Source organism: Centrocercus urophasianus, unplaced genomic scaffold, assembly GCF_019232065.1.
Source record: "Centrocercus urophasianus isolate 14NV4802_14NV808 unplaced genomic scaffold, USGS_Curo_1.0 seq_14, whole genome shotgun sequence".
Taxonomy (NCBI): Eukaryota; Metazoa; Chordata; class Aves; order Galliformes; family Phasianidae; genus Centrocercus; species Centrocercus urophasianus.
Window position 1 is genome coordinate 5,306,764 of NW_024884586.1, and position 22,704 is coordinate 5,329,467.

Genomic DNA, 22,704 nt, shown 5'->3' on the forward strand with positions numbered 1-22,704 from the left:
GGCCTTCTGTTGCACTGCCAGTATGGCAAACACTGTACAGGGATAACACTTTCCAGAAGAGTCAGAAAACTAAATGGATGAAACATTTCCCCCAGCTCAGTTTCTTACCCATGGGAAGAAAACTGACTTGCCCACTCATGAAAAAAATAATGTGAGTTCAGAAATGACCCAAGTTTCCCTTAAATTTTGCAATACCTGCTCCATAAGCATTTCCCACTACTTACTTTGTCTAATACCGTTTTAGTATACTCTCTGGTCATCATCTATAGCTTCCAACTTCGCTTCTTAACTGCAAATTAAGCTCCATGCGCCTTAAATTCCTTTGGACAACTTAACATCTCAGTGTAATTCCTCACTGAAAAGTTGCAGTGTACAAAAAAAAAAAAAAACAAACACCCCCTCAATCTCTCAAATAATTTTGATGCAGACTGCCCAGTGATAACAAATCAGGCTCTGCAGACTATTTGTTAAAGAGTTGTTGCAACAGATGAAACAAAGATACGAAAAGGAGGGCTGGGAAGGAAATAGAAGATTAACAACAGGATCCATGAAGAAAGGTGACAATAAGATGGGAACAGAAAAAGAGGAAAAAAAAGCAGGATTTCTTTCTCCCACTAACAGATGGTCTATTAAAGATGTTAACACATCTGCTACACATACTAGCTCACAGACAAATGCACAGATTTCTCAAATGCTTACAAGTATCCTGGCTTCCCAAAGGATTAGGTCACTGGGAATTGGAAATTCTGATTTCTTTAGTGGATGCTTACGTCCATACAAGCTCTTAGCATGCATCACAGACAGATTTTTGTATGAACTCCAAACATTGTTATGCCATTATTTCATTTTCAACATAGTAATCAAAAAAGCTCAAAGTCCAGAAGATGATGTATGAAATAATTCAGCCTTAAAATGAATAAAGGAGGTCTGAAAGTCATAACAGTAAGAAGTTGATTTGTTAAAAAAGAGTGGGAAAACCACTTAAGATGTGTTTGATTTTTTTCATTTATCCAGTGCTCTACTGTCATCATGCAGTAACAGCTTCTGTTGTAGTCACATTGATTATATTAAAGTGCTTACTCAATTGTTTACTTAAAGGTTATAACTAAATATTGACCCATACAACACGACTTGTAGTTCAGTACAAGAAGTGAGAATTATTTTTTTTTTTTCAGGCAATAGGAAACACATGGCCTCATGCTGAGTGAGAATGGGAGATGCTAAGAATGGGCTCAGTCACTTCCTCCTTGTAAAAGAGAAGTGAGGAAGCTGTAAGACATCCCAGTGGTTCCCAAGTCTGCCAAAATAAGATAATCAGGTTCTGGTGAAAAGAGGACAGAAAAGATATCTAGAATTTTATGAAAGTTTAACATTTCATTCATTTCTTTCAAGCCAAAAGTAGTACAAGACAAAATACAGAAAATACACAAAACTGTTATCTCCATCCTTCATAATACTTCAATTAAGTAATTAACATAATTCTTCAATTAAGAGTGAGGGAGGAAAAAAAAAAAGCATTAGAAGGAACACAACAAAGAACATTCATTCACTCCAACTCAAACTGCAAATCTTGTAGTAGTTTTGTGTTTTCAAAGTTTACCTCCCAAGGCCTCTCACTAAATTAAAAAAAAAAGTTAAATTATGTAGTGCTGTGAGTAATATAGTAAGTCAGAACTATTCCCAAATGAGAAAAAAGAATGGAAACATTTATCACTTATCCCTTCTTCATACCTTCCTTTTCAGAAGTAACAAATCTATGACTTCTTACAAATGGAAGAAAACTGTAACTTACTATAAGTGACATCATCTTCAGTGAAGTAAATACTCTTATATGTATGTAATTCAGCACATTATGTTATGAGCATTATGTGTACATTATGTTACGTACACGTTATGTACATGTACATTATATCTATGTACCATCATATATATAAAAAATATAAACACACCATTTTCTTTCAGACATATAATGGAAACTGCATGTCCACTGATTCAAGAACACCTCCATTAGAAGTTTGACAAATGAAACACAAAAACAACAAGGAATGCAATGTATCTGAACTCCAAATTAAAGAGATTGTATCTCAAGCAGTGATTTCTTAGTTAACTGATTTTTTTCTTCCCTGCAGCTGATTGTAAAAAAAAAAACCATGATTGTTTGAGTAGTTGTAGCATCTGTGAGCTGGGTACCTCCTAAGAACCATTAAATACAATTTTCACGTGCTCCCAGTCTTCTGAAAATCACAAACTGATCACTAACCCAGCTTAGACATACAATATATTCCATACAACTTGATGTGTCTGAAACAAAAAAGTTACCAAGGAATCAGACCGAAATCAATTACTTACTTTTGTGTTTAGAACGAGGAGCAGAGTGCACTTCTGCAGTTACAGTTTTCAGAGGTTTGGGAGGCTCTTTAGGCCCCCAGTCTTCTTCCCACTCCCTTTTAAATTTCTCTTCCTCTGCTGTTATCCTATGTGGAAATAAAATGCAGCTATGAATACAAAGTATAAAAATAACAACACAGACATAAATTCATTAGAATTGTTTACTCTGTAGTACATCTTGGTTTGTTTGTTGGTTTTCCATTAATGCATCATAAAATGCCTCTTGCACCAAACCAAAATCCTTTCAGTGATGTAAGAGTCATTTTTTGAAGAACCTAATGACTTCTTTCTGATTTGCTGGAAATACGTTCAAACACTAAATGAGAATTTACTTACACACTCCAACATTACAGATGGGAAAAAAAGCTATTTTAATGTTATCTATTAATGGCCTTTGATACCTCAATGGCTATTAGGATAACTTGGAAACTCTATGTAAAATACTCTGATTTTCATATTAAGTTAAAATGTATATATACAGATATATAAACAAATTCACAAATTTTAAGCCAAGAGGAATCCATAACAACACTACCACCTTAATTGAAGTCGCCTGTTTCTTCTTAATTGAAGAACTGTTTCTCATTTTTTTTCCACTTCAAAATTTGAAGTATATATTAGAAAAATAGCATTTCAACTAAAATATGGAGTGTAGAAGTATCTACAACATGCCTAGAGTCAAAAGTTTCAGTTGTAAATTTTTAATTGGATCTTACTTCTATTTTGATGATTGCTTCCTAAAGACATAGTTCTAGGCTACACTAAAAAAAATGACTCATTTGGCAATGAAATATAAACCTTGTTGAGGCACAAAACACATTAAAGTCAGCATTTTAGAAAAACAGTCACACCGCAGGAAAAAGCAGTTCATAAAACAAGGAAAAAAAGTAGAAAGGCACCACCATCAATAAATTGACACTTCGAAAGAAAATTCTGAAAATCCCACGTCACAACAGTACTATCACATAACCTAATAACTCGTAGCTTCATATACAATACCTTTAAGTGGCCTAAGATCTATTCTTGGCTCCAGCCTGTCTTGAATTGATAAACTGACAAACGGTGCCAAAATTTACCAGATCTTATATGATACTATTTGCACTTGGATTTTCTTGTGGATCCCAAATTAAGCTAAGATAAATTTAAAACATATCTACGTGGCCAAAGCACTATTTAATCTGCACTGAAAGTCAGTATTTAAAATTGGAAGCACAGTCAGTAGCAAGGCACATTGAAAAGAATGTTTAAACTTGTTATATTTAATTTAAAAAAAAATCTATGGTGTTACAATGTAACTTGAAGTATGCTGAGAATTAATGACCTCTGTCATTTAGGCATATCTGATTTTTTTTCTTAAATTTTATGTTTTCCAGCTCTTCAGCCATTCTTCCGTTTCTTCCTTGACCAATTTCATTCCAACATTTATTTCTTCCTTTCCATTAAAATTAAACACCAGAAGCAGAATAATCAAGTTCTGAGACACAAATTCTTTTATCTGGTGTTCTGTACATACCTGTTCGACACATACCTTATAACATAGTTTTAAAAAAGAACATTCAACTTCATTCAACTTGAAGTTTACATTATTTATTATCAACATAACATTTGTGTTTTCCAGGTGCTGCTTTTCAGTTTCCCATTTTGCAACTCTCTGGTGCTCTTATTGAGATCCATGGGATACTACACTTCATTAGATATACAATTCTATTAGAAAAGAATGTTTTTGGCCAGATCTAATACGTAACAATCCTGTTTTTTTGTTTTTTTTTTCCCCTTCTTTTTCCAGGCAGCATATTGCCTCTGTAGTCTGTTACTTACTGCTCAATTTCTCTGCGATATCTCTCTTCTTCCTCTGCAGCCTTCTGGGAAATTTCCATTTTTCTTCTGTAACAGGAATTAGGACACCGTGATAAAAATAGTATTTTCTGAGTAAGAACTTGCACAAAATGTGTCAGCATATAATTACTGAAATATATGGTCAGCAAATACATACACATAGGGAAAGAATTTTCTTTTTTTTTTTTTTTTTTAATAAAGTCTTTAAGATACCAAGGGTTCAACGTACTTTTGTTCGAACCTTGAGGACATTCATGACCATATGATAGCAAGGACACATTATCTATTTAACTCTAACTCTCTATCTCCTTCTGAGACAGTACTAAAGGGTGTTATTCTAAGAGCACAAATTTGTTACCATCCTACGAAAAATCATAGAGAAAGGAATGGCATCAAGAAAATGCCCAATACTCCAAGCATTGGGAGTATGACAGCTGAGGAACAAAGTAACCCTTTAACTCAGCACACCTATTTGAATGATGCTGGTTTTGAAAACCCAAAACATTGGTGGAATAAGGATTCATTATTAGAGACTCCATAAGATCAAGTTCAGCTGGGAATCTTCTTACAATTATTCCTGTCTTATTTGCCCTCTTCAAATCTAAGTTAAAATTTTTCAGACCCTCCTGGACAGATTCCTTACAATCTCTCTTTCTCTTGCTGCTCTTTGATGATTTTGTTAGTCTCCAGTGCAAGTCGCTTCTGATGCATTAACTCCTGGCGTTCCTGCTCACGAAGATGTGCTTCTCTCTGCCTCTCTTCTTCAGTCATGAATAGTTCCTTTCCCTGCAACCAGCACCCCAACACAAATCAGTCACTAGAGAGTCTCACAAATGCAATTTTCCTAGGAAATAATTCAGAACTGCTTACATAACACATAAGTACATTTGCCATTACTTCCCATTACTTTCAGTCAAGAATGCTTTGTGAAAGACAAGAAGATCGGGCACTTCACTCCAAAGAAATACTCCAGTTTTGGAGTAACGTATGATGTGCTAACATATGCAACTACTTTGCAGCAGTAGTGCAGTTGTCATGCCCAACTCACACTCAATACATCCCACAGAATGTGAACAAGGCATCAAAAGAATTCAATGGTAAAGACAATCACACAGTAATCATCTTTTAACGTTCCTTTGCCTATCTGCTACAGAATACCATAAAGCAGGGTATGTAGTTTGCAAGAGGTTATATTAGATGATGTGTTTCAGCTGGTTTTAGTCCTATTTTATTTGCTTTACAGTTAAGAATCCAGAAAATACTACTCAAGAAAGGTGTATCAGTGGTTCTGACTGTGAAATGCGTTGAAAATATTTAGTTATTACTGAAATATAAATAACATTAATTATCAATGCATGAGTTTTCAAAATTCTGTGGTTTTAAAGCTCATAAACAAAAATAGGCATTGAAGAATGCCTTTGTGACATGGTCTTTATTTAACTAGAAAAGAGGATTAAAGAAACAAAGTTTATCTATTGCAATTTCTTGTTTGGTACAGAGACATGTCCCAAAGAAACGAGAAAAAAATGAGGTGAAGTACAGTGGAGTTGAAGAGTTCCACAGCAAAAATTTTAATGAGGCCAATGGCACACACTTTTTCTAACAGCTTGTAGCATCTCTTGGAACTGAAATCCTTCGGATGTTCATTAGGAGACGATTAATCAGCTAGCCTGGAGCATTTCTTTAAACAATTTTATCATGCCTTTGAACAATTGTCTCTTCCAGTAAGAGTTGTTTAATTAAAATATGGATTCCTTCATACAGATAAACAGCATGTAACAACCCTTATGAAATAGTCCAAATGATTTATTAAACCTTGTTTCTACTTAATTCAGTTGTGAGGTAATTATAAAGTGTCTTCTTTGATTAGTCTACTGAACTTAAGTATGCTGTTGTATAAAACTGCGCATTTTACTGTCAGGATTAAAGCAGAAAAAGTATTGAAATACTATTTGAAAGCCACACTGAAATCAGCAGAAATTAATTTCAGTTGACTTTAGATCAGGACCCAAAGGCATATTGTTCTGTTGTACAAACAGTGAAAATTAAAAATTGAACAGTTTTCAATGTGTTGAATAAACACAATAAAGAGAAGAGATCTAACAGTTGTACAAGGAATACATTAACTATTCAGGAGAAAATGTTAATTGACTCAAACTTTCATGTATCAGTAGAAGAAGCTATCTGTCAAAACACAAGCTCTAAAATCAGAAAAAATCATTACCATAAAATTAATCCCCAGTCCTTGCAAGTGAACAGTATTGTCCTGACACTTCACATGAACAATGCACATTCCTGGAACTGTTGTATTTGAGCATACTGTGGATAGTTAGAAATAATAAGAAGCCAAATGGCTTCAGTTCGACCAAATTTGGAAGTAAAAACATCGTAATGAAATGCAGCTTTGTTTCTTATTTATTTTTACTATTTATTTGTCCACACAGTAATTTTCACAAACATTGTGCTTCTGTAAACATACTACTTACAGCGCCTGCCACTACAGAGATAGTCAAAGTACGGCTACTTTTGAGCACTCTGACAGCCTGCAAAATAAAATAAAATAAAATTTATCCTGCATTTAGTGGTAAACATGCTGTGCACATATGATGAAAAGCAGCTAAGAGAATCAGACAGAAGCTTAAAAAAAAAAAAAAAGAAAAAAAAAAAACAACAAAAAACCTGACAATTACATATTAATGGAATTAAGTAGTTTTAATCCTACCTCTTTATGATCCACATTCGAAAAGTCCACCCCATTCACCTCAACAATCTGATCACCAACCTAAAGGAGTAAATCCAAATCTTACTACAGATTCTGTACTAATACACATACTAACTGGAATGAGAGATTGTCAAACATTCTCAATAATAATTACATGTACTGGCAGAATATTCACAAGGGGAAATCAGCCAAGCATGCAAGTTCTCCCACCGGCATTTCCAATTGCCACTATTTGAGATGGAATTTTGAGTTAGGTGGACTGTTGTTCTGACCCACACATTTTGAAAGGCAGGGAACTTTTTTGACTGGAAATCTAACCATACAGTATTTCTTTCCCATAGAAAAAATAACAGCTAACATCTCTACAGTGATCCGGAATCCTTGAAGAAATAAATGCCAAACAAGATTTCTTTGTAGTGCCAACACTGTAAAATGGTATACTTACCTCTAAGCCCACTTCTGCTGAAAGAGAACCCGGCTTCACATTACTGACAAAAATGCCTGGTTTTTGTGTTGGACCACTGGAAATACTGGTGGAAGATTAAAAAAATAAATTGTAAAAATAATAATTACAGACTGATACAGAAGCAATCAACAAGTCTTGTTTTCTTCTTTCTCATTGAGAAAGTATTTTTACGGTGTAGATTACTCTGAAACAAGCACTGGACTTTGCAGGTACAGAGAATACTTTTCTACCCTTCTTGCCACAAAATCATACTTAAAAGAACAACATCAAAAGAAAAGTATTCAGGCTTCTGGAGATTGCTTTGGATGCTGAAGCTAACAGAGTACATGGTCCTAACGCTAAGGGACTGAGGGCGCTTATGGTATTGAAAAGTCAGCATGTAAAGCAATGAAGAGTTTAATAACTGCTTGCATAATTATTTGTTGAACTATAGTATACTGTGTACATGTATAACAGTATTATTGTTCAGGATTGTTTACCAAAAACAAAAAGGATATTACAATCAGGGTCCGAAATCTAGCGTTGAAAATCCAACCTGCAATCCATGCTGGCCCTCAAGACAACAGTCATTTCTGTTAATAATACGTCCTGCAGGTGATGTCAAATCACCCTTCCAGGTTTTGTAAATATAGTTAAAACTTTTTATCTTCCTAACAATATTAAAGAAAAATTATTATTTGAAAATATTCTGTGCAGGCAAATCTTGCTAATCTCAGCTGCTACACACTGCAACATGCAAAGAAAACCTACAATTTCTCTTCTACCTCAAAATCTTCACAACTAGATGAAAGGATACAAGTCTGAGAAGAATTTGCTCATATTTCGAAAAATGCTAGATATTCAAAATTAATATTAGGAAACCACTGCCTCTTAGTTCAGAAAAATTTCACAGAAAGTAGTCTTGGTGAGTCAATTTGACAGTAGACAATGCTAAAACCTACTATATTACAGAGCAGCATTTCAAAATATTGAAAAATTTAGAAACTTGAAAGCATTTAAAAGATCTAGATCCACAACACATCTTTTGTGATGTTACTATCATCTTCCTTTGATTTTTAAATTGAGATTTTTAAAAAATTTTAAGTCAGAACCTGGGACGCGGTTACTTATATTTGTCTAATAATAAATACGTGTCACAGATGCCCTCCTTTTCCTGTCAAGTTTTCTTGGTCCTCTGTGGTTCCTTATGTTCTACGTATCACCTCAATGAATGAAGGAACAAACTGCCCTGGATGTTTCATTTAACAAGCCATGGACCCACCTGCATCCCATGCCTTTTGTGCCAATCAAGCTAATGAAGACTTTCTTCTCTTTACTGTCTCTTCCTCCAGAAGAAGCAAGACCAGCCACACTGCCCTTTCCTTCCTAGAGAGAGATTTAAAAGCTGCAGGCATTACTCTGTGTTGAATGAAGTTGTACGAAGACCAATAGAAACTTTGCAAAGCTAAGAACAAAGTCTGACAATACCAAATTAAGATTCCTCCATGGATCAATTAGAAGTGAATATGAATTACAGTAGTGCAGTGTGACTGATGTGAAAGACAAACATCTATTTGGAGAAAATTGTTTCAATAATCCAGCTTTTTCTCCAGACAAGGATGAAGGAAAATTAGAGGAAAGTGATACTGCAAAATAGTAATTTAGATGTTCCCTAACAAAAAAAGCTTGAAAAAAGACTTGATAATGCTCACTACTTAAAGTAATTTTTCTTCCTGAAAGACAAATTAGATAATTGTGGTATTTCTCCACATGTCTACAATTCACTTGCATTCACGTTGTCTTTCCTCCACCAATATAAGAAAGATAGATCAAATCATCTGTTAAATATTTATACAGCTAAAGAATGGCCTGGTCAAACAAAATAAGGTACCAATCAGTGAGTAAAAGTTATTACACTTTTATCTGGCCCTTTCCTTATCTAGTGATTCTAGAATCATTTCATATCACAAAAGATTTTTTTTCCCAAACACATGTAATAAGATACGGCATCTAAAAAAATAAATACAAAGACTTCTGTGATAAGTTCCAAGGAGAAAATGATTCAGAACAATTACAGACTTCACAGAAAACAGCATAATTCATCTCTTACCCCAGAATCTGACACAAACTGATCCACATATTGCCATTTAAGGGGTTCATCTGCTGAACTGAAAGGAAAGAGTGATTAAAAATGACAGTGAAAAAAGAACATGAATGTGTTCAAAAAGCTGTTTTGAAATGAGGCATTCTGTTTTGCATCCACTCATTCCTTAGGATACCATTCATTATAACTTGTATGTTTTGCTCAGCTATTTAAACAGAATATCAAGCAAGCATAAAATTATTTAGACTAGTAAAGTATTCAATTACTTCAGTGAGTAAAGCTGGCCAAATTTAAAACTGAGTAATCCTCTTCAACTGAAACAATAATGAGAAACTCCAGGAATAGCAAGGAAAATAATCATAAAAACTTAGATAGTTTATATAAATGTCTATGCAGATGCACACTTCATCAACATTTGTCAAACGTTCCACTTACAGTGTCAAACTGTCAACAAATTGGATGAGGACAATAGTTTGATCTTTTTCTAAGCTCTAAAGCAATTCTTGAATGCCATATACATGCAGAAGTAGTAAAGCTCCTTATTAAGCAAGATGTGTTGAGAATAAAATTTTCAGGAAGCATCAACCATTAACAAAGAAATCAGATTTTTTTCATTTAAGAAAGCAGCCATATAATAAGTCAGACCTATGTAACAAGATAACACACTAGACAAGCCATTTTAACTAGCTATAGAGATGCATGGCACAAATTTTCAAGCATACAGATAAACAAGAGTGATACCTTGAGTACTGAAAGGGCTGTGTGAAAATTAAGTATTATTACCTTTTGACTGGTATCATTCCAACATCTGAAAAAGAGAAATGCTGTGTTAAGTAACATTTTCTACTGGTCGCTGCTTATCTATTAACAACCTTTAGTAACAGAGGTGATTTTTGATGCCACTTACGTCTCACTTTTATGGACACTATTTTCTTTGTGCGAATGAGGTTTATGACTTCCTCGTGCGTGCATGATGAGATGGAATATCCATTTATACGAACTATCTCATCCCCAACCTAAACAAATGAAAGATAAAAGGAAAATGTGAATTAAAGTAAAAGTTTCTAAGAAATGATGTAATCAACAATAATTACAATGCAGAAGTTTGATAATGTTCTGTTCAGTACTTTAGGGATTTCAGGTAAACATTGGATGAAATTTACTTGTACTTGCTTGAACTTAATACTCAAAACCAATAGCATAGATTAATGGCCAGAATAACAGTTTTAGAAATAATATACAATGGAAAGCATGAAGATGAGCCAGACTTCTGCCTCACAATTTATCTTAAGTTCAGGTGTCCATTTTCCAGTTCAAACAATTTTTGAGTGATGATTCTTTATGTTTTAATAGGCTAAATTAGTTTTTATCACATGTTCTTTGAGATACCTTTTCAACTATTTTGGTCATTAGGACATAAAACTTGGTCTTATCCAGTTGTCTGATTCTAGGTTCAGAATACTACGTTATTTCAATGAATTTAGCTCAATTTCAGATGCAATATCTTATTGGCTATAAGAGTCATACACTAGCATAATGGAAGTTTATTCTGGGCTGCGGTAGCTCAAACTTTCTTGGATTATGTACACTAGTTACAAAAGAGTACATTATTCATCTGACATCCTTTCATGAGTCTCAAAGCAGCAACCCATTGTTTTTCATACACTGTGGCTGGGGGGATGGCACTGCCACACTACTGTCCCAACTCTCTTATTGTAAGACACAAAAAAATAAGCGGGACACTTGGAACAAAACCATACAAGAAAGCTCCCACCAAACGGAAAACAAATTATTATTTTATTCCCAAGGCTACTCTACATGCATGTGATACATATTTGGGCTACGTGGACGACAGAGAGCACGATCAGCTACAGAACAGACCAAGAACAAGCAACCTGAATAGCAGCAGGAACAAAACTAAGGTTATTCCCAAGGCAAATTCAGTTGAAGAAAGCTCAAGTGAAACCAGAATTAGTTGTATCAATAGCTCATGTTTATTTAGTGATAAAACGACACTGCACCACTGCAAAGCTTTCATTTAAAAAGGCCTCCTCTCCTTTAATTCACATCCATGCATATTATTTGACAACTTTGTTTTTGACAGCTTGATTGGAAGTCTCCCCCATGGAGACTTTCCAGCTTTACTGTTCTAGGACAGAAGATAACACCACCAACCTTAGTCACAACAAGAAAGTGATCTACTGTGGCTAGTTTAAATCATGAAGTGTTTCCACTGTTTTTTCCATCATATAATTTTGATGGGAGTATCTGTGCCTGAAAAGGCTTTTAAAAAGTGAAGAAGTCACAGTCCAGACCACTGAAGAGTAGCTTCTTTGTACCTTGCTGACAATTTTAAGGCAAAGATGGAGACAGATAGAAATTCCTGCTGTGGCTCTGCGCACTCTATCAGTTCTATTTAGCTCTATCTAAATCCTACCATTTACTTTGCCACGTTCATGGGAGAGGAAGACAACGAACAGGAAGCAGGAATTCTTCAGTATGGCTTGTGTCTTGTACACCAACTTGTTTGATGGGATATTAGACATGCCATCATACACCATCTCTACCTTTATTCATATGGAATAAATATCATATTTTCCAACTGTGCTCTGTTCAAGTGGAACAAAGGAAAAATAAAACCCACAGTCTACTTTTTCAATTCTTTCCCAGACTTTTCTACTTTTTCTGGGAAGTGTTATATGATGCATAGTAGTATGCAAAATACTACACACATAGTAGTATACGAAACCTCCCCCTCATGCCAAAATATCTCTTGAAGCACAGACTCCACTGCACTTCAATATGTTTAGCTAACACAGTATAACTTCAAAAGACCACCAAAGTGGAGGAGGAAAAAATAAACAAAAAGCAATCTACGACTCCTGAATTAGAGAATATTTTGCAGAGGCACATGATGACTGTAGTCCACAGCGGGTGGAACTGCTGCCCCACCTGCTGGACACTCAAAATCATACAATCAGAATCCTATAACTATAGAATAGCCTGGGCTGGAGGGGATCTTAAAGATCATCCAATTCCAACATCCTGCAATGGGCAGGCTGCCACCCACCAGTCCAAGCTGCCCAGGGCCTTATCCAGCCTGGCCTGTTCTTTCATGAACAGAGTGGTCAACACTGGACTACCTAGGAATCGTCAGACAGGGCAATGACCCACGTGCAATTCTAAGCACTCCTGGAGCTTAACTTTTTTCATTTAAGCCAGTAAGATTTTCAGAAAGAAGGGAGTTAACTCTGCGCTGAAGGCTTTTGAACATACAATCTATGATAAAAATCAGAGCATCTGAGAAAGAAAAGCACACCGCATCTGCAATGTAGTGTCACACCTCTTATTGCTCTATTTATGTGAGAGACACTTCTCTTAACTGTCTTGTTGCAAATGTTCAAAGCCACATCCATTCACTCATTCTTAACTGACAGCTATTGCCTTTCCTCTGAAAATCCACTGTGAAACTCTAAGACAGTTCTCTGCCCCAAAAACTAAGAGAGAATATAATCTAGATCTGTTTCACTGCCCTCCACACTTCAGAAAATCCATTGTAAGAAAAGCATTTTTAAGACCAGGCTTCTCATTGGCAACGGTTGTACTGCCAAGAAAAAAACAAGCTGTGACTAAACTCAGACTCTTGTGGCTTTGTGCACAGAGACTTAACATTCTCTACAAATCATTAAGACTTTCAAATGTATTTAGGATTCTACTGCTCAAGCTAGGAAACAATAAGAGAGCGAGTGACCCTAATTTTCAAAGGAAGGCCGGCTGAGTCCTCAGTAATAAAACACCTAATAGAGCTTCATCCCTTCCTACCTTTGGCCTCTCTGGATTACACACTTTAAAAAATACCAAAAGTTTGTGTAAAATAATTTACCACAAATATGTACTATTGTCTTCAGTTGTTCTGTCTGCTCAGTTCACCTTATACACTTATGTTGGTGGTTTTTATTGTTTATTGCTTTTAAATATTTTTAAGAACAGTTCAAGATCTGTCCTTTATTCCCCGCTTCTATGCCAAGAAACTACAACAGCCCATGGAGCCTTGGCCTACATAAAAACAAAAAGACAAACTTAAGAAAAGTAAATTGTTCTTAAGGAAATAGCCAAATTCAATGCGATCAATTGCAGTGATGTGACACACAAAGGAATCTACTTTTGAGGAAAAAGTGTTACTCTGAAGTAAGCTAGCCGTATCTGTTAGCATTACATCATTGTCCTAACAGACACAAAATTATAAATGTAGCCAAGAGAGTTTTTTCTCCTCCCATAGAGCAATGAATTTTTCCCACGTAGATATTTTCACCACTGATCTTCACTATGTTGTCATTCCATTTCTGAAGCTTGCTATGCTTAACTCGTTCTAAAAACAGTTCCATTATTGCCAGTGAAAACTGATGATGCCTTAGAACAATGCCAGTCTAGGCTGAAACTACAGGAGACATCATAGGAATGTAACACATCACTTCTTGTTACAACATTTGAATTGCTTTTTCTGGGGAAAAAAAAAAAGAAAAAAAAAAGTGTCCACATAGTTAATTCGTACCTGTTTTTCATATATCTTTCTTACTTTTCTACCAGTATTATTCCATACCAAATGTCTCATTCAGAAGCAGTAAAGAAAAGTTTGCACAACTGAGCAGAGTAGAACACTAACTCTTATGTCACTGTATATTCCTATTTCTCTAAAAACAAGGAGACATCAAACTTTCAAAACTCAAGCTGCAAACCTTTTTCCCCAAGTGAAACACCCTTTATTTTCAACTTTTAACATGAGAAATACAATATTTAGTGCTTCCAGGAAATTGAATGGCTTTTACACAATAACACCATTGTTTCAAACTTCTCATTTGGTATACTACTTCTACTTTCATCATTCATATCAATCTAATCTCTTTGTATTCAACAGAATCCTCACAGATATTTATATCTGAGAAAGCAGAGAAAAAAAAGTAGTTCTTCATGAAAGGACTAAGCACTCACCTTTTTTGAGAAAATGTAGCTTAAAAAAAAAAAAAAAAAAAAGGTGAAAAATTTTTTAAAAAAAAAAAACATAATTTTGCGATTTTAATGTGGCTTGAAAAATACTTCAAGGAGAAAAATTTGCAAAATTAACTATTTTTTTTTTTTTTTTTTTTTTAAAGCACAATAATGGACTGATGTTATAAAGAAGATCATTATATCTTTCTCAGACAGCATTTTCTGGTTAGAAAATGTGTAGAGATTTAGTTAAATAAAACAAGTGGATGAAATTTCAGTAGCAGTTGGCTTTACTGCGAGACAGCAATTTAGAACAATGGGCTGCCTGTCAACTCCTGCCACTCAGATGGCTTTAGAAAGTGCCCAGTGCCACCTATTATGAAGGCACCTGAAGGCGATCTTTAACAGCCCGTATCAGGGAACGGAAATCAGGCAGTTACTTTAGCTGTGATGCACCAGCTGTTAATATATATCATCTAACCCTAACAAATTCATAGTCTGAAGGATATTCTGTGCTTGTTGTCCCTGTTACGTCTGCTAAACTCTAGCTAAGCTTCTAAGTTGCAGTACAACTTGTAAGAGCAGCCCAAAGGTCCTCCTGTGCAATCCCATTCACCATCACTATTTATCATGTCCAAACATTAGCCTGAAACAAATGAGGATCAGATCTGCAAGATAGCATTAAGATGAATGTACTACCATGACAGCTGAAGACAGTGGCCATTAAATCCTTTACTGCTGGGCACCACTAATGCCTTCAAGCATTCTCCAGGAGATACTTTTTAAAAAAAAACAACATAGATGACTAGTCTTTTTTTTTTTTTTTCCCCAGCGATGAAGGAAGGATGCGGCTGGAATCTCACTACCAAACTTGCTACAATCCAGGAACATCAGTGCATTGGTGTCCCTTTCTGGATAACCCACAGGTACCTCCCATGCTTAGGAACAGGCTACTGACATTACAGCCTATGTTAACTGTGTCTGATATATCACCCTCTCAACGATAAACTCAGAATTTTTGAGTATGTTCCCTGAATTTGAGGTTTTGTTCCAAAAGGGAACTTCTAAGAGCGTCCAGGAAGCTGGTCATGTTCAGAGAACACTGCCAAAAGACAGGACTAATTCAGTGTTGATTCTGAATTGGTGAATGGCATACATAGCTGTAAATGCACAAAAGAGCATGTGGATATAAGGAAACGTGTACAGACGTGTGTATAAGGAAACGAGAACAACATGTACATTTTAGAAAGCTCTCAATATAATATGCAAACATGGAACTTGTACAGTCAGCAAATGTACAATGCAGCTAGGATGGTACTTCACAGGTGTCATAGTTGGAAAGATTATCATAGTGGGAAAGAGATAATCAAGGAAGAAACGCTCACCCATATCTAAGGATATAGGCTCACAGTGGAAAACTCTACAAAGAAGGGATCTCCAGAAAGAGACCCTTCCCCTGTGGCAGTCAGCCCTTAAATGGGGTCTAGGAGAGGTGCAGCCAGGCTCCACCCCTTCCAGTCAACAGGTGAATTGCCTTCACCTGTGCTCCCAGGGCTGACACAGTCCTTGCCTCAGGTGAGCAATCAGTGGTTCAGGCCGTGACTCAACAGTTCCCATTCAGAACTCTAACCGTAACAGCCGTATCATTAAGGGTTAAAATGAAGCATACCTACAAAATATAACTTAATTAAACACTGTATCGAATCATGATGATTAACACATTTTGAACTAGTATTAAATAGAAACCTTGAACGTCAACTCTTTCAACAACTATTCACACTCCACAAATTTAAATTAGCCAGACTTATCAACTGTTCTACATGGAAACAGACCTCCAAATACTCCTTATCAGCTACAGAAAGATTTACGTAGACAACTGCCACAGCAACTGCTCATTTCTCTCTTCACTATGTATGAAGAAGGAATGACACACTAAAAAGAAACCAACAACAACAAAAAACAAATACAAAAAAAACAAACAAACAAACAACAAAAAAAAAACACCACAAAGCAAAACAAACAAACAAAAAAAACCCATACAACTACACAACCTCAAATGTACAAGTCAGAGAAGTACTGAATTAGGAAAAAGAAGCGTTCCTATACTTTTTTTTTTTTTTGCCAGCACTGTTACAGTTCAGATGCCTAGAGCTTAATCATTGGAAAAGCAACTCTATACAGTATAAAATATACTTGTAATGGCTAAATAGGGAATGTTTCTTTTCTGCATTTTCACTGGGAAAAAAGCCACCACCACAATACAATTTATGTAATGAGGTGTTTATTTGAACTCCGTGTATAAATCATATCAGCGCAACATGGAAATAGCATTCTTAATATTTATATACTCTGTCCTAATTCTATTGCCAAACGGAATTGCCAAATTCTGAAAAATGAGAATTTGGCAAAATTAGAACAATCTTCTCTGTCTGCTTACATTTAATTATTGCAAGTAACAAAGTATAAACTCCAGAAAAACCTTTTATCGTCCAAAATGATCGCAGCCCTAAGATGAAGAAAGTTTTACCATCTACAATCAAATAAAACTGATGAAGAGAACAATTTGAATAACTGCATTCACCAGTGGCATTTGCTGTGACATCAATGTACATATCTTACATATTTTGTTAGAAGAGACAAAAATCACCTAGCAACTTAGCTTTTTCTAAACATGAAAGAACACTTCTTAATGCCTGTTTCTCTAACGTCACAGAAAAGCTTTTTACAGCACAGTATCAACGGATATAATTGTCTTACCTGCAGTCCAACATTGTCTGCTTGTCCTCCTTTAACTAACTGGGAAATAAAGAGGCCACAGCTAAATTCCGCTCCACCTCTCACACTTATTCCCAGTCCTTCAGGGTGCAAACGATCCAATCTCACTTCCTTCAGTTTTCTGAAACAGGGGAAGATACCTAACTGCCCAGCTGCATAACGTTTCCTAGTAACAGCATTTCATATGAAAGCTGTGTATTATTTTCCTCTTAGAGCATTCAGATATGAAAAAAGAACAAGTTGACTAAAACTTCAATGGATGTCTATTTATTAAAACCACAAAGTAGTTCCCGTAAGAAAAATCACTGCAATCACTGAAGCTGTCAGTGCTCATAGGGTGTTAGAGCAATAAGATTTTTTGTTTCTATTAAATGCAGGAAAAATGAGGAAAGTTTATTTCAAAAGAGAAGCATTGTTTTTGGACTCCCACACCCTACTTTTACTAGATTAAGCTACTTTGCAAAAAGTTTCAGGTAGTTCAAGTTTTTCTACAAAACACAGCAAAGTTTAAAAGCGCCTATGTGCCCAGCTCTGCATAGATAAACTCCAAGTAAAATACCTGCTGTCTTAAAACTCAGTATTTCTTGTTTGTATTTATCTGGAGTTAGCTACATTGTTCTGCATTTCTCTTACCTTGATCTTTTGGGCGTAAGCTGATCGTACTCCACCTGGTGTTTTAATGGAATAAGTGGGCGGATAGCATCAAACAGAGGCAGCCTGCTTGGTTCATTAATTACGAGTTTTAGGTCACCCACAAGCACTGGAAGGTTCATAGATCTACAAAAACACAGCGAGAAAAGAGGCAGGGGTCATCAACACAAAGCACTATTAAATAACTTGCTGTTGATGTGGCTTCAATATTGGTGTGTCCTTGCAACTAAGAAAGTTATTTATACAAGTCTTTATTTAACCAAACCAAAATAACCTCTGGAAAAGTAAACTTTCTATAAGCAAACAAAAAGAATACCTCCTTCAAAATGACTGACATCTCTTATCCATTGTCTTTATCATTTAAGGTCACATACATAACTTCTATCGATGAGATCTGTAATTAAACAAAGCTCCTAAAAGAAAACTTATACAACATCCACTTAAACTTAGTCTATAGTAGTACCAGCTGTTCCCTTTCTTACAGTTTACATTTCCTGGCATAAAATATTTTCCAGGCATCTGCACTGAAAATACAAACCGGGAATGTATGTTACACAGCTTTCATTTTGAAGTGCTTTTCACAAAGAAGAAATGTAAAAATGTGTTTTGTCCAACAGTGATTGCGTGTAATTTTTCCTTGGAATACTCCATAAAAGGTTTTTTAAAAATTGGTACTTCATCAATATATGTTCATAGAGATATTGAAATTCTGCTTAAGCTATTGCCATTTTGGGAACCGAGGAACAGTTATACTATACACGTTGTTAGTTCTATAACTGGAAGAAGATTTTAAATAATTAAGAGATACTGATTCAACCTGCTTTCCAAACAACAGGCTTTATGAAAGGAGAAGCAATTAGGCAGACCTGAGTGAAACTGAATCAGATATGCAGCTGAATACACCAAAAGCTATAGCTTCGTACAAACATCTGATCGAAACGTCTGCATTTCACTCAGCTTAGATGCTATTAAGGTATGAATGGAAACGATGTCTATCAGAGCCACTCGTCTATGATGAGTGGAAAATACTTTCTAATCCTCTTTGAGAAACAATGGATGAGATGCTGATCTCATCTGCAGTGACACAGGTCCAAAGAAACTGTGGTTTAAATCAGTTCAGCAAAAGAACTAGTGACCAGCCTATCACCTTACAGTTTCTTTCCATTATATCATAATAACTCAGAGTTAAACAAGCCAGACTCCCACCCTAAGTTTTCAGCTTTTGGGTAAAGCAGTTGAAAGTAACTCTTATCCTAAGTAGTAAGCAAAAATCTTTACTCAACAAAAACCTCTGCTATAAAGAAATAAGCATCACTGGGAAATAATTAATTTGATAAACATTCTCTTCCTGTCTCTGAAGAACTGTTCTATCATCCAGATGCTTCACTCCCACAGTCCACCCCTAATCAACCAAATTCATTTCCAAAACAGCCAAGTCATAACGTCAAAATAACTTTATGAGTGACAAAGAAATGCCCCCTTAATGTCTGCAGGCTACATTGTAGAAGCATAATATTTCATTAAAAAGCACAAAAAAATACTACTTCTGCTGTAACTTCCTGAAAGAGCACTTAAAGTCTTGACTCCCAAAACATTCTCAGTATTCTACACAAACATATATAAAGCTACTTACTGGTGGTACATCCGCAGCACATCATAAAGGTAATCCTTCTCCGCTTCATTGTCAATTAGCAGATTAACCTGAAAAGCCAAGGACGTTACTGTAGATCTGATTAAACAGCCACAAACGCCAAATGTACAAATCTTCAACAAGTTCTTACGTCACAGATCAAAGACTTTAGCAGGGAATGGGTTTTTATTTTTTCTAAATAAAAAAATATATATAAATAAGAAAGTATCCTTCAAAAAATGAAATTGACAAGACTTCTTTTAATTTATTATTGCAGCAATTGGACAAAATAGTAAATATTGAAGTCCTCTTGGCCGTGCAATACCTCTAAAATAACAGAATATCAGTCTTACCTGATAATCGCTGTACTGTTGAATAAATGTTTTCAGAAACCTTTTTGGCCATTCGTTAATATAGCACATGCTGTCACAGATAAAAACATTCCTCTGAGATAATTACAATCTATGTTCTGTGGTTCCAATCCACTGATTTCAGGCAGTACCTTATTTGTAACATTACGTAAACAGCTGCACTACCTTTCCTCTCAGCTACAGCTCTTAACTGGTAGAACTTGCCAGTTATTCTTTCCTCCCCCTGTAATAGTACGTTTAGTTAAACCAGTGTCACATTACAGTGCCTGTTCTCAAATGCTTACAGGAAAATAAAGATATATATAGATATAAATAGATCAACAACAACAAACTAGAATTCTTATATGAGGAATTCAACTTACACTCTGTGATGCTGGTGAGACCTTCCAGTAAGAGGTCACAGCACAGCAGCTTCACATTTAGACAAGCTCAATATTTAAGAAAAGAATTTACATTTGACCTAAAGGCTAATATTACTGTGAGGTGTAGACTGAAGACCAATTTGCATAGCTAAACAAAGGCCCTTGCTTTCTAAGTTTGCAATGCTTTATATTATATTCTAAACTAAATACATGCTTCACATTCCCTTTGTCCCTTTTAGAAATTTACCTAGGGCCATCAATAACTTCTATCTGCTGACTCCAGCTTCATAAATCTGTTAAAGATCATGCCTCCACATTTAAGAAAAGAGGAAATCAACGGTGACATAACTTGGACAAGTGAAATATTCTAGTATCTCTTTTTTTCAATAAAAGTTAATTTTGAAGGCATAGGATAGGTGATTCCACAGCTTTCAAGCCAAGAAGCGTCCATTCTACTTGTTTTTCTTATATGAAACTCCTATAAAACATCTGTTGATTTGTGCTCCAGGACCATAGCTTCTGGTTCAACTCCACTGTCCCTTTTGGAAATTAACAGACATTAAAAGATTCTAAGAGTTCACCCAATGTATTTCTGTGTCTGAGAGACAACAGACAAAGTTTGTTTTCACACATGAAAAGTTACTTTGCATGATGAGCGTAGAGCATCTCATACTCAGTGTTACACATGTATACATGCATGGACAAGGTAAACTTGTCTACAAAGACACCAACCATGGCCAAGACATGTCTGTACCTACTAACCTTGTCAAAGATATACTTCTAATCTTTCTTCAGTGCAACAAATTTTTGCAACTTCCAACTTCTCCATGTTTTTTTATTGTGTTCTATCAAAGCAGTGCTATCACAAGACTCACAGCATACTAGCAGGCTTTATAAAAAACGAAGCATTCAACAGACATCTATCTGAAAAGAGGTAACACCTGAAATTAAAACAGAAAGTGCAACTGATGTAAACTCTCTTAACTGTAAGAGCAGACCAACTTGAAGAAAGTAGTTACGACAAAGTTCTTTCACTAGCTGAAGAAATGTTTTGCTGTTGGCAATCACAAAACACAGAGCTGGCTGCTGCTGACTAATCATGTCTACTAATTTCTTTTACTATCTGTAAAATTGTTACGAGCTTTGCCTTCAAGCATGCTTTTCATCAGAAAACTGATATAGAGAAAGATTCTGCAGGTAAAAGTGAGTATTTAGAAATGGATTTACTGATTCAGTTTCCGGAATGAGCTTCAATATACGGCACCATTTAACTTGAAACGCAAGACTGCAAAGCGAACTGTGTAACATCTGCTGCCCTTTTAAAACACTGCGGAATCAACTTAAAAGTAAATCAGTTCTCAGGAGCCTTAATAAAGTGAAAATACACTTTTACTGTTTAAAATCAGCACTTTTTGGTGTGAAACAGGTTCGTACTACAGTGATGGGGCTGTTGCAGCAGCAGCGTGTCAGTCAGCTTTTGCAGAACAATATCAAGTTCCATGTGAGTTTTGAGGCCTTGGAAAGCTAATAAGGAAAACTGAAAAGCGGGCCAATAGGTTTACGTATATAACTTGTATTAGTGCTTCATCAGTGGGGAGAATTGATTGAAATTACTGAGGACGAAAAATGAAATGAAAGAGACAAATATCTGAGTGGTACATAACTGGTCATTTTCCTCGTTTTGACCAAGGAAAAAAAAGCAGTCAAGACATCGAAATCCCCACAGAGGCCACTTCAGCATGATTATACAAACCAACTTAAAGAAGTGTTCCAGTATCGTCTTACTCAGAGGAAGCACTTTCACTTAGGCATGAACCCTACGTACTTGCACCAACACATGCTGACAATAAGCCTTTCTTACTCGATCGGGGTGGGACTGGGATAGTTTATGAATAATTGCAGCAGCAGTTAAAGGGAAGAGGTGGAAGAGGGTTTAAAGTTCAGAATGGCAGCCATCCGCCTAGCAACCTGAGCCCTTACAGATACCTTGCACAACCCACTGCTGGGTTACACAGTAATAGATATCAAAACTGAAAGTACTTGCTGCACAGCTGCAGCCATCATTATTCAGTATCCAGGTTCTCAAAGTCTTTGGAATTCATTTCGTTGTTTTTTTGTTTTGTTTTGGTTTTTTTGTTTTGTTTTTTTTTTTTTTTTTTACAGCCCCTCTACTTCATTCTAACATTTCCTTGTTAACAACTTCATTACCAGATGATATTTCTACAAAACACTTCTTCTCTTTTCAGGAGCTATCTCAAAGAAACTCCTCATCCGAGGAAAGCAAACAAACAAAGCCAGCACTCACTGTTACGAAAAACAAAATCCTAAATATGTAAATCACTTTTCTCCTCGTTTCCTTTTGCGGTTATTCCACTCATGCACTTTCGATCTCTGCCAAAGGCTTATTTGATGGTACATGATACAAGATGTGCCA

At 35.7% G+C, this 22,704-nt stretch overlaps 1 protein-coding gene across 5 annotated transcripts in view; it reads right to left on the bottom strand.

Moving 5' to 3' along the window:
• LOC122157616 (harmonin-like) overlaps positions 1-22,704 on the bottom strand; it is a 44,636-nt gene that overhangs the window by 21,384 nt on the left and 548 nt on the right. For 4 of the 5 annotated variants that reach the window (XM_042813475.1, XM_042813474.1, XM_042813478.1 and 1 more), the window contains exons 2-14: positions 19,541-19,608; positions 17,890-18,033; positions 17,239-17,377; positions 10,403-10,511; positions 10,279-10,303; positions 9,502-9,559; positions 8,674-8,777; positions 7,392-7,476; positions 6,947-7,006; positions 6,711-6,767; positions 4,868-5,010; positions 4,207-4,272; positions 2,350-2,474 (exon numbers count right to left, since the gene is read on the bottom strand). In XM_042813475.1, coding sequence (XP_042669409.1) covers positions 2,350-2,474; positions 4,207-4,272; positions 4,868-5,010; positions 6,711-6,767; positions 6,947-7,006; positions 7,392-7,476; positions 8,674-8,777; positions 9,502-9,559; positions 10,279-10,303; positions 10,403-10,511; positions 17,239-17,377; positions 17,890-18,033; positions 19,541-19,608 — 1,183 coding nt within the window. Of the gene's footprint in view, positions 1-2,349; positions 2,475-4,206; positions 4,273-4,867; positions 5,011-6,710; positions 6,768-6,946; positions 7,007-7,391; positions 7,477-8,673; positions 8,778-9,501; positions 9,560-10,278; positions 10,304-10,402; positions 10,512-17,238; positions 17,378-17,889; positions 18,034-19,540; positions 19,609-21,032; positions 21,212-22,704 lie in introns of all 5 variants that reach the window. The other variant, XM_042813476.1, reaches the window with a different exon arrangement.